This window comes from Manacus candei, unplaced genomic scaffold, assembly GCF_025592945.1.
Source record: "Manacus candei isolate 608988 ecotype Guabito, Panama unplaced genomic scaffold, ASM2559294v1 h1tg000064l, whole genome shotgun sequence".
Lineage (NCBI taxonomy): Eukaryota > Metazoa > Chordata > Aves > Passeriformes > Pipridae > Manacus > Manacus candei.
The window spans coordinates 3,075,081-3,087,559 of NW_026138112.1; the positions used below are offsets into that span (position 1 = coordinate 3,075,081).

General features: G+C 46.9%; 1 protein-coding gene across 4 annotated transcripts in view; it reads left to right on the top strand.

The window, feature by feature from the left end:
• BCR (BCR activator of RhoGEF and GTPase) overlaps positions 1-12,479 on the top strand; it is a 100,582-nt gene that overhangs the window by 80,524 nt on the left and 7,579 nt on the right. For 3 of the 4 annotated variants that reach the window (XM_051805338.1, XM_051805336.1, XM_051805339.1), the window contains exons 16-22: positions 5-136; positions 7,535-7,594; positions 7,730-7,839; positions 8,637-8,776; positions 10,194-10,328; positions 10,904-11,009; positions 11,807-11,969. In XM_051805338.1, the coding sequence (XP_051661298.1) occupies positions 5-136; positions 7,535-7,594; positions 7,730-7,839; positions 8,637-8,776; positions 10,194-10,328; positions 10,904-11,009; positions 11,807-11,969 (846 nt within the window). Of the gene's footprint in view, positions 1-4; positions 137-1,451; positions 1,714-7,534; positions 7,595-7,729; positions 7,840-8,636; positions 8,777-10,193; positions 10,329-10,903; positions 11,010-11,806; positions 11,970-12,479 lie in introns of those variants that run through there. The other variant, XM_051805337.1, reaches the window with a different exon arrangement.

Consider the following 12,479-nt stretch of genomic DNA (forward strand, 5'->3'; position numbering starts at 1 on the left):
GCAGGAGTTCGAGATTGAGCTGGAGGGCTCACAGACACTGCGGATTCTGTGCTATGAAAAGTGTTACAACAAAACCAAGCTCACCAAAGAGGATGGAGAGAGCACAGATCGAATCATGGGGAAAGGGCAGATCCAGGTAAGCCTGTGCTGAGCTCATTCCTGCTACCCTTACTGCAAAACATCACAGGACTTTTGAATCCTGGAGTGCACCAGGGAGGATTGTTTTCCTGCATTCTGAGTGTCTAAGTATTGAAGATTTTTGTCTAGACAGTGAGGTACACAATGTGACTCACAGAGAGGAAGGCAGCAGCTTTTTCCTTCTTGCTTTGTGCCCTATGCCTGCTTCAGCATCCTTATGGAATAGCTGCTTTTTCAAGAAAGTTTGTTTTGATCTCTCATTTGCCCATTAACTTCCAAACTTCCAGCCCAGTACAGGAGCTGCACTGCCCCTGGGCACTGCTGAGGATGCTCCATTTGTGGCAGGAGGAAGTAATGAATATCCTCTCCCCTCTGTAAATCATGTGCTGGAAGGTGATGGATGTGTTGGCCGGGCCCTGGGGGGCAGGGTTATTGTCCTGATAACAGCCATGTCCTGGACATGGTGTCCATGACAGCAGGGGGCATCCGAGGGGGCTTTCCACTGCAGAGAACCCATGTGGGTCACTTTGTGTGGCAAATTTGTAATACAATAGGGGAGGTGGTGATTGCAAAGAGATGCTGCTCTTGGGGAGCTGCTGTGTAGGCCATCCATGGAGGATGACATCAGGAACATATGTTCCCCCCCTTGTTCCAGTTTGTTACACTGTCTGTCCACAACTTCAGGGGGGTGTTTAAATGGCTGCTCTGAGGGCACATTCTTTGTGCTGGAGTGGCTGTTGTACAGAGCAGAGACCCTGCCCAGATACCTTTGTCTCTCTGGGATGCTCAGAGATCTCCCCATTCCCCTCCATGTACCAGTGCCTGTCCCTCTCCCAGCACTGGAGCAATGGTTGGGATTGCAGAACAGCTGGGATTGAGGGCAGCCTGTGGGACCCCATTGCTCTGCCAGGGTTCACTGGCCAAATGACTCCCATCAGGGCTGTCCCTTCCCTCCCTCCTTGAGCCCGAGGCTGCCACGTGTCACAGAGAGAGCTTTTGTCTCAAATGCCTGGTGGGATTTGGAAGGGAACTCGTGTACAAATCAATAAATGCCAGCACAGGGTGTCTCCTGTGTGTGTCTCAGGCTGACCAGAAATCTCTGTGTCCCTCCCGCTAACAAAGGTTGTTTTCCATGGAGATGAGCAACTACAAAAGAGCAAGTTAGCAGCCCTGAAATGCCCCGGGGATTTGTGTGCTTATAACAGAGAACCCTGAAATCACTGACCCACTAAATCCTCCCAATATTTTACATAGAATGATTTTAAAACCAAATCAACTCTTTTAAATTTTAAGCAGTTTTTTTCTTCATACAGGAGCGGGTATTTTTCTGCACAGCAATGGCATATTCTGTTAATACATTTTACATTAAAATTAGTAAGTAAAAATACTCTTTGGTGACACATATTAATTGCATCTTGATTCTTTTAGAAAAAGCTAACCACTGGGAAGGTTTAAAAATTGGAAAAAATAAATAAAAATGTTTTTGATTAATTTGCAAATGTTGCATTCTGTTATATCATAAAAGGCACATGCAAAATTTCTCTTGCTTTCTGTACATCCTCGTTACAATTTGTAAAGAAATTTGGTGAACTGCCAGAGCATCCTCTCAATTCTCAGTGATTTCTGCTCCATCACACAAATTTTAAACACTGTTGAATAACTGCAAAGAAAAGGCATAAGACAGTCTGGTAAGATTTTGGATTGATAAAAATTATTAAAGGTTTTACTTTGATTTAGTTTTATTTTTAAAGTAAACACCATTTCTTGATTAAGAAACCATAATAATGCAACAACAAAATCAGATGGCAGCCTGTGGCTGAAGGCTGGCTGTGTAAATGCTGTGTTAAAGCATTTTTCAATCACTAGTTTTATAGTTATTTTCTTTTAGGATTCTCCAGGTGCTTTTACATCAAATTTTGTTTACTTTAGAGTTGGTAGTTTATCCTGGGCTTTCTGGTTTGTTGTTGTTTTTGTTGCACTGTGGTCATTCAGCCAAAGTCTGTCTGTTTAAAGACAAGGTCTGTAAAGTTGAAGTAAGACTTCTTTTCCATAAATTCCCTTTAGTTAAAAACTCTGGGAACATGAGTGCCTGCATCCTCCTGTTGATAAAAGCAGAGGAATTTCTGTCTTGGCTAAATTGTAGTGTATTGTTAAGCCATGTATTATTGTAAATATGCAACTTCCCACTACTGGGAATTCTGACTCACCACATTCTCTGAGCTTCAGTGATGAAGACAATGCATCAAGGAGACAAGGACTGTCTTGGCTGTGAAAATGTTTATTAAATCTCTCCGTTACATTATGGCGCTGGAGGAAGGAAGACTGGAAATTGGTCCATGTGCTCACAAGTTTCCAGGAATGGGCAGCAATTTTAGTAGCTTCCATTGCTCATATTTTCTTTTCCAATGCAATATTTTATTTACCTGTATTTATAGCCACAGGCAAGAGCTGCTTCTTTCCTTGCCAACCTGCAAGTTTTATCCCTGAAAAATAAAACAATGAGGTTTTAGAATTGGGGGACGTCCTGGAAATGTAGGAGTGAATTCCTCAGCAGCCCTTGTGGGCACGGCAGCTCTGGGTGTGCAGTTGGATGGCCACACGTGGCTGGGGGCTTCTGCTGCACCTCAGACATGAGAAACACCATTCCTGGTTACACTGCAACTGAAATTGTTGGGAGACTTGGGGCAAGAAGGAATGACCATCATTTTATAGGAGGCCCTGAGGCTGTAAGCATCAGCTCCTCTCAGTGTGAACACCCTGGGGAATTTTCTTTCTGCTGTTACCTTGCAATCCATCCTTGACCCTTGGGTTGCCTCTTTTGCTCTTTGAATTTTGCACTTCACGTGGCAGCCACATCCCCCTGTGCTGAGTGTAGCAGCCTTTGTTTGGTCCTGAGACTGCATCTTAGTGGGCACATGGGTCAGCCCGACTGCCCTGGGAACAGACTGGTGAGTAAACTGATACTTCACCCTGGGATCCGGCTCCTCCCGTTGGTGCCTCCTAGAAATGCTGTTTCCTTTGTTGTTTTTCTTTTTTCTGCACGATCAGCTCAGACAGAGTATTTCCTTCTCTCTCACAGCAGTGCTGGAAAATCAGGGAGGATGTGAGCATAGATCAGTCATTCTGTGGAAGAAGTGCAACATCATTCCTCTGTTGCCTTGCAAAACAATCACTCTTATCTGCTTAATTATCTGGGATGTCTCATAGCAGTGCCCATGGCTATTTCAGGCACTAAGTTGTTTTCCATGTAAACCATGTTTTCCCTGCTGTACCTCCCAAGTGTCAACTCAGAAACCCTTTACACCCTCGAGTTCGTTTAAGCAGTTTGCTCAAGCAGAACAGTGTCCCAGCAATGAAAATAGGGGGGAAATGAAGAAGGCAATGGGTCATGGCTAAAGGGTGATGGTGGGAAAGATTAACCTGTCAGTGGGGAGCTGTGAGAAGAATGGGGTTATGGCTGGACTGGGAGTTTCCAGCAGCAGTGAGAACTCTGACAGCATGTATGTCACATCAGTTACAATTCAAAATTGATGGAGTGTAAAGTTGCCAGGGAGATTTAATAAAGGGAAGAAGTAATGTGATTGAATAGATAAAAAACAGTAACCTTAATGTTTCCTCAGTCCTTGCTCTTTCATTTCTGCTGAGGCTTCTTTGTTTTTTCCTCTTTTTATATGTTTGCTTTTCTCTCTGGGGAAAAAGAAATAATCATCAAGCTCCCTGTGGTGGTTTCCTAAAGCAAAGCACAGACACCCTTCTTAGTGCCTAGCTTGCATTTGCCAGACTAGCACCCCCAGTTTGCCTTTTCCCAGGTCCTCACTGCCCTGCTCTGCTCTCTGACTGCTGTGCCCTGTCTGAATTCAGTGCTGAGCTGCTACAAGGGCCAGAGACCTGCACTCAGAACCCCCCGTGGTGCTGAGCTGCTTTGTTCTGTTGTGTTTTGGGCAGGATACAGAGAGGTGTTGGCTTGATTCATGTAGTGAATTTGAGGCTGCAGCTTGCCATCACAAATACCAGGGAACAGGCTACAAAAGAGGAAGCAGCAAACAGACAAACTGGTTGGTTTGTATTTTCCTGTGCAGCACGAGCTCTTGGTGGGGACTGTGCAAACAAGCCCCTGCAGTACAGTCTGTGAGGGGTTTAGTAAGTCTGCCCTATTTGCACAGGGCAGGGAAACAACACAGTGGTTCTGTTTCAGTGGAGATGGCACGGGTGCTTTTGTCATTCAAACCAAGCCACTGTTTGAAGGAGCTGTGTAGAGGGGCAGTGAATGTCACTGTCAGATGCAGAGGCAGCCATTGCACAGGGCCTCCCCTGCCTGAGCTGGCACAGCTCGCTGGGAGCTGCCTCCCTTTGCCATGCTGGCTGGGGACTGCATTCTTCTACTCCATGTTCTTTCTTCCAGGTCAGTGATTTCCTAATCAGGCCAGAAGACAGCACGACCCCATTTGTCACAGGCTCTCTGTGCTGGAGCATCTCTCTTGCTAGCTCTTTGTGCTCAGTGTGCTCTGTACCTCCTGCTCCAGCTGCTCTGTTGCTCTTGCTGGCCCCAGAAGGTCAGTCATCAGTTGGGTCCAGGACTGAAGCTCAAAGTCTCAATGACGTTCTTGGTTTCCTGTTGACTGTTTCCTACTGTGACTTATCAGACTGTTAGACCTGATTTTCCTGTCTCGCTCAGTGTTGCTGAGACCTTATTCAAGCTTTGCTCTTTTAATAGCTTCCATCATTTTGTTTTGTTATTTAAAAAGCACCTTGGGGGGGGATTTTTTTTTTTCTTAATTGCTGTTATTGCCAGTGATTTATGCAGGGTTGGCTCGGGTCAGCCAACCCTGGTGCCTGTTGTCCCTGGCTCCATTCAGTACCAGCTGTTCTCCAGCAGGGATCAAACAGCAGTGGGGAGGGCAGGAGTCCTGCCAGCCCTGCAGCAAAGTTCAGGGAGAAGGGAGCAAGAGGCAGCAGCAGGGACACTCGGGTATGTCCACAGGCCTTGCTCAGCTCCAGCAGTTACCCAGCAGGGTGAAGTCTCTGTGAGCTCTCAGCTCCAGCACTCTGCTGCTGCTTGTCCTTTGCAGCCATGTGAAAGTCACTCTTGAGACAGAGCAGGCTGGTGTTTGGCTCGTATTTTTATCAGCTATTTACTTGCTTTCACTTTGTGCAGTGGCAGGAGTTCCCTGGTCAGTACTGAGACATAACCAGTAATACCTGTTAGCTTAAATAAAACTGTAACTGGATTCTGCTGGACTCTTCCTTTAATGTTTTTGGCAAATATTCAAAACCCTCCTTCTTCTTCAGTCTTAAGCAGTCTGTCCCTGCTATAAATAATACACTTCCAGTGACTCTCTTCTAAAAACATATGGAAAATTGCTTCTGAGCAGGAGGATTGGCTGTGACTGTGTCCATCAGCAGGGCCATTTTGGCGACTTAAACAGATAACTTTTTAGGCAGATGGAGATGAAGGTTTCAGGAATACTGAGCATGGTTGTCCTCCATAGGAAACCAGTCACTTCAGAAATGGTTTCCTCTTGATTCTGGGAAAGAATGCAGTTGTTGAAAGAAACCAAACTTCCAGCACGGAAGTTGAAGGAAGAACAGCCTAGACTCTGGCCAGCTCGTGGGGACCTTGGCCAGGCACACGGGCGGGGGCGGATCTGCTCTGCCGGAGTTAAAAGCCAACCCCCCTGGCAGGAGCTGCAGTTTGGGTTCGCTGAGCCACTGGAGCCAAGCACTGCTGCCCATTGGCCTCCTGGACCTCTGTGCAGTCCCAGGATGTGGGAGCTACTGGTTACTGACTATTCCTTACAAGGGGTCTTCAGGAATTTGTGGCGGAGTTGCACCTACAGGAGCCGGTCCAGTTCCCCAGGGAAGCAGGTGTGTGCCGGCAGCGTCCCGCTGTGGGCTCACGTCCGGGACAGAGTGCGCAGGCACAAGGTTGGCCTCACTTGCTTGTTCTGTTGCTGCTTGGGGTCTCTGCAGCGTGAAACTCTCCTCTCTGCTGGTTGTCTTTCTTTGGGGAAGGGCATGGGGGCACTTGTCTCTGTAGCTGTCAGCAGCACTGGGCTGCTCTGCCGATGTTCGGAAAGGCTGTGACCATGATTGTCTCAGATCTCCCAGAATTTCCTGCAGCTGCTGTTGTTTGAGCATTTCTCTCACCTGCCAGAGCACTCTGTCTCTGCACAGGGCTCTGTGAGAGGGGGGAGCTGTGCTGCAAAGTACCTCTGGTTGCTGAGGGTGTGTTTGCTGACAGCAGTAAACTCAAGACAGAGGCTACTGCAGTTGCCTCTCCTGGTCTTACTGTGCCTCAGTGTTCCAGAGCCAAGTGCTACAAAGCCATCTCAGGAGGCACCAAATTCCCACTTTGGCTGGTTCTGATTGCTGATCCAGTCCTGGTGCAGGCAGCTGTTTCCTCTCTCTTGCCAGTCTCCCTGGACCTGGGTTTGGATGTGCTTGGGCTCTCCCAGCCAGTGTTGGAATTGCTGGGTGATGTTTGAGCACTCGAGTCAGCTGCTCCCCAGCCTCACAACTGTCCACTCAAGATCAAGCAAAGCTGAAAATGGGAGATTGGAACTTGGTTCTGTTTAATGAATTCTACCAGTAGCAGGGTCAGGTGTTCTTCCTGTCTCCATTCTCAGATAGAAATGAAAAGGACTAAGCAGGTTGAAAGAGAACAACTTTCCATGATTTCTGGGCCGATTTTCTCCATTTCTCCTCTGTCAGATTCTGACAGAAGTTCGGTTTGTTTAAAGTTACTTGCCTGTGTATGGATCACTTTGTATTTCTCTTCCTTGATCTCACTCTTAAGGTCATTATGTCTTTTGAATTCAGTCCTTCTTGGAAGCTGTTGGCTCTGTAGCCAAGAGCTATGGAGTTCTCCAGCCTGGTTTTTTATTTCAGTGCAGTAATTTCACACTCACCCAATCTCACCTGTTTGTAGAAAACTGCAGTGGGAGACAGTTTCTCTGTTTCAAATCAGAATTATTTCAGAAATCTCTCCTCCTCTTCTCTGACTCCTGGCCCTGTGGGATGGGATGATTTTGGCTGTCCATGTGCCTCTGTGTGTGCCACAGCCATGAATGCAAACAGCCATGGCAACAAACTCAGGTTGTTGCCATTCAAACATTGACTGTGCTCACTGAGGTTGCCTTTGTTGTTGAGCAGACACTGCACACATGTTGCTGAATTTTTCTATGTATGTGAGTCCTCCTCAGCCCTGCTTAGAGAACCACACAATATCTGAGCATCCCGTTACCTGAAACTGGGAAAACTTTGGAGTGTGTGTTTTCCTGTGGACAAGAAATAACATGTTAAAAGTGATGGTGCCCTGCTCACTTGCAGAAGCCTTCCAGGCCAGCTGGTTTCTCTGAAGTCTGTTCCCAGCTCATGGGTAACTTCTCTTTTCCAGCTGGACCCGCAGGCACTGCAGGACAAAGACTGGCAGCGCACGGTCATCTCCATGAATGGGGTAAGTGCAGCAAACAGAAATTAGCTCTGCTTCTGTACCTCCCGTGGGCTTTATTTCTTTGCTCTTCATTGCAGCATGGGGAAAATAAAATAAAATAAAACGTTTACCAAGTGCCATCTGATCTCTGTTGTCCAGGTTGAGGTGAAGCTGTCGGTGAAGTTCACCAGCAGGGAGTTCAGCCTCAAAAGGATGCCGTCCCGCAAACAGACCGGCGTGTTTGGGGTCAAGATCGCCATTGTCACCAAGTGAGCTCGGGGGTCACGTTTCTCCCCGTTGTTTTGCAGAAAGGCAACTGGCCAGTGGGGTGCACCTGCCTGTGCCCCCCGAGGGGTGTGGCAGTCCAGCCTCCTCCACTCGTGTAGTGGGCAGATGTGGCTGCAGACAGGAGATGCTCTGTGTGCTCCCAGCTTCATTTTTTGCGGGGGAAAAAAGCAGTGTGCACACGGGCTGTGGGACCCAGGGTGTTTACTGACAGCTTCTCTGAATTCCGGAAATCCCTCTTGCCCTTGCCTTCTCTGTAGTTAGCTGACATGGTCACAAATTTCCAGAGCCACTGAACAGTGATGTTTCCTTTCCATAATCAAAAATGTTCAAGGTCTTTGGATCCTGTTGTATTATTTTAACCCCTGATCTTTTGTTGTGAATCATTTGCCAGCAGAAACCTGTTTGTTCTGTTACATGGTTTGGGAAGTGTTGTATTTCCTCTCTATGGAATTGTATTAATTTGAAAGCAACAGAGTTGCTATGTATCCAAGGAATGTTTGGGAATCTTCTGATTACCTGGGCAGAGTCATAGGCTCTAGGGGCACTGGGACCTGGCCAGAAGCTCAAGTGCTCAGGGAAGCCAGGCTGAGACAGTCAGAAAACTCTCTCCAGTTTTTCAGCTCAGTCCTGGTTGCCTGCTCAGACTTCCTCCCACCTCATTTTCCAGAAGAGGTTTGCACAGTGCAATGCTGGGGTGGTTTTAGCCAGCCTGGCTGGCTGGGGGAACAGGCACTGAGGGCCTGGGCTGTGCTGAACTCGTCTCTCTGGCTTTCTGAAGGAGAGAGAGGTCGAAGGTGCCTTACATAGTGCGGCAGTGCGTGGAGGAGATCGAGCGGCGCGGGATGGAGGAGGTGGGAATCTACCGAGTCTCTGGGGTTGCAACGGACATCCAGGCTCTGAAAGCTGCCTTTGATGTCAGTAAGTATTTGTGCCTGATGTTCTCCTTTGCTCTGCAAGAACCTGCCTGAGCTCCCTGTCAGGTGGCTCTGCTGTTCTTAATCTTATGTTCCCCAAGAAGCATTAAGAGGTAGAGATTCTCGCACAAGGAGAATCATTTTAACCCTGGCTGCATATTTAATTAATATTCTTCAGCTACTGATATAGCTTCAGTCACACAACAGGATGGATCCTTGTTCCAAACCATGCTTTTGTTATTCTTCCCAGCAGACATGAAATGGTGGGTTTACCTGCCTTGCCAAATCTTTGGAAAAGACAGACACCTTTCTCAGGGGAAACGTCAGCAATCGGGAGTCATAATTTCCTCACTGTCGTGAGGTCTCCAAATTAATAGAAGTCCTTAAAATTAAGAATGTTTTGTGAAAGGAAGCCAGCAAAAAAGATATTCTAAGGTTGACTATGAGGAGTGTTTATGAAGCTGGGGTTGGATGGTCAGGGCTCCTGAGTTCTCTTCTTAACTCTGTCTAGACTGATGTGCACAGGCTGTAAAAAAATTACATAATTTGATATTTGCAAAGCTTTCTTTGATCTTGAGCAGAAAAGGGCTCCGTACAGGTGCTGCATTTAAAACAACAGTCTGTGTGTCCCAAAAGGCACCCGAGATCAGGCAGGTTAAGCACCTCTGAGTTGCCTCCACATGATGGTCCAAGAACTGCTCAAGCCACACTCCAGCTCCCTTTTTAGGCAAGCAGTCATGAGGCCTGTACCAGTTGCCCAAATTCACCCTCCCTGCACTTTTCCTTCACTTCTTTAGTGAAATATTTTCCTTCTTGGATTTTCTTTTCAATCCCCCTAAGCTACCAAAACCTCTGCTGAATGTGCAATAGATGTCTTTCACAGATAGAAAACCAACTTTTTTCATTTCTGTTAAATGCTGTTTTATGCTAAATTCCATTAAACCAGTGTTGGCTCTGCTTGTTGGTATTTGTTTTAGGGAAAGGGGGTGGTTTTATTGTTCCTAATAGTAACAAAAGTGAAATGTGAGCCCTGAATTGCTTTAGCTACACTCAGTGGGGAGTTAGAGACCTCAGAGTCTGTTATTCCAGGCTGTTAGAAGCAGAGAATTGGAATAACAACTGTTGTCACTAACAAAAGTCGAAATGCATATAAATACAGTCAAGCAGGGCTTGTTCAGACCAGGCACAGCACAGCAACCTGGGAGCCTGAGGTTCTCTTGACTTGATGTAAAGCCATTTGCAGTGATTTGTGCAGCACTTCTCGGTTGTCAGAAGGTTGCTCATTTAATCTGGGGAAATGTAAACAGGAAAACTCTCAGCTATTTGTGCAAAGACAAAGGATAAACAGACCCAAAGCGAAGAAAAGAAGGAATGCAAGGCCAGCAGCTCCTTTACCCTGCCCCTGCTCTGCCCTCTTTCAGACAACAAGGACGTGTCGGTGATGATGAGCGAGATGGACGTCAACGCCATCGCGGGCACCCTCAAGCTGTACTTCCGCGAGCTGCCCGAGCCCCTGTTCACGGACGAGCTGTACCCCAACTTTGCCGAGGGCATCGGTGGGTAGCAGCAGAGGGAACCCTTGAGGATGGAAACTCTTCAGGAGGAGGCTGCTCCTGAAGCAACACAATGGGCAGTGTTGGACAGAAGCCTGGGCAAGCTGTGAGGGTTGTGGAACAGAGCTCAGAATGGAGCGTTGGAATGACAGCGCCTTCCCACGTGGCGGAGTATGGGCGCCTGCCACACTGGAGTGCAGGCTGGAAAAGCCCAGGGTTCTGAAGGATGGGTTCAGAGCAGGATGCCAGCCTGCCTGCTGGGGCTCTGCAGGCTGACTGCCCAGTCAGGCTTCCAGGGAAGCCCCCTTTGGAGGGGAGGGGGGTGTACCCCGTCTTACCTTGATGCAGGGGAAAGACACCAAGCACTTGAACTGCTTGAGAGAAAAATAGTCTCTATGCATTTATGAAATAAAGGAAAGAGATGCTGTGGGATATTGATGTGCAACTCTGACCTTCTTTCCAGCCCATAATGTAACCACAGTCCATCCAGGCCCATCCCTATGGCTGGCTGGGAGGTGGCACAGTCGGTCAGATCCTCACTCACTGCCTGGGGTGATATTTTGTTCTCTGTCTTGCAGCACTTTCAGATCCTGTTGCAAAGGAAAGCTGTATGCTGAATTTGTTGCTGTCGCTTCCAGAACCCAACCTTGTGACATTCCTTTTCCTTTTGGACCATTTAAAAAGGTAAGATGTTGTTCCTTGAGACTTGCATTTAATGTGTAAAGCGTTGTTATTTTGAAAAGAGGAGCCTTTTCCTTAAATTTGTGCTGAATCACACAAATGAAGAAGCATTTGCTGATCTGCTGTGAATGCTCATCAGATAACTATTGTCTCATACTCACTTAGTGAGGCAGTAAATCCTGAATTCCATTCCCACTCATACTGAAAAAGGATTAGAACTGGAGGAAAGGGGTAACAAAAGAGTCAGGGCTTATCTAGTGCAAATGCAAATTCCTGCTGCAGTGTCTCTGCAAAACTGCACCTGCATCTGGATCCAAAGTTCTGGAAAGATTTTTGCATAAGTTATGAAGCTTTGGCCATGTTTAAGGTCTGGTGAGCCCTGTCTCAAAAGGTGTCTGAAATCCAATATAATCTATTTTTAAAATAGATAGCACTTTGCCTAAATGCTCTTGTCAGTTCCTTGTTCAGTCAAGTCTTTCTGATCTTGTCTATGTAATATGGTTTCAACTGTGAAAAAGTATTTCCATGCATTTGATATTAATCAATAAGCTGGCTTAATACCAGCCCAGTGTGCTGATTTGCATATGTATGTTGAACACACCAGAGACTGTTCCTGGAGACATGAAAGATCATCTTGTGACTGAGGTTCTGGATTAAAATCCAGGAAATCTGGGGTTTACTTGTGTTTCTGCTGAAGACTTTTCTCTTGGGCAAATTTTTTAACCTTTGTGCCTCAGTTTCCCATTTGTAAAACTCAGGTATTTATGAAGATCTGCCTCGTGCGTTGTTTCTTCTCCCAGGGTTGCTGAGAGGGAAGGTGTTAACAAGATGTCCCTGCATAATCTTGCCACTGTCTTTGGACCAACACTGCTCAGACCTTCAGAGAAGGACAGTAAAATCCCTGCTAACCCAACCCAGCCCATCACAATGACTGACAGCTGGTCACTAGAAGTCATGTCCCAGGTAAGATGCTGAATGTGCCATTGCATCTTGTGAAGACACTTCCTGGGAAAGGCCTGGCTCAGCCACCCCGCTGTGTTTTCATGGCAGTTTTTTTGAGAAACATAAAACAAGTTCTGCCCTTACAGTGACATTTTAAACTGTTTGTAGAACTGTGTTTCTTCAGGCAGTTCAGTTTGCATCTGTACAGATACAGCTTTTCGTGAGGGAATGTCTGTCTGTGCATCCCGTGTGTGTGTTTGTGCAAGGGAAGAGTTTTTGGGAAGCTCTCCCAGCACCATCCTGGTGCCCTGGGATAAAAGGACCAAAAGTGTTTCTGCAATGCTCCTCAACACTTAAACCAACACAATCCTCTGCTAAATTTACATTTCTTTGGCCACTGCTGCCTGTGAAGGCAATGCAGAGGGTTGGAACACAGAGCCTGTGTTACTGGGTCAGGCTGGTTTGTATGTTCTCCATTGAGTAATGGCAAATTCTAGATGCAGTTTTTTCAGTGCACTGGCACACCAGCGC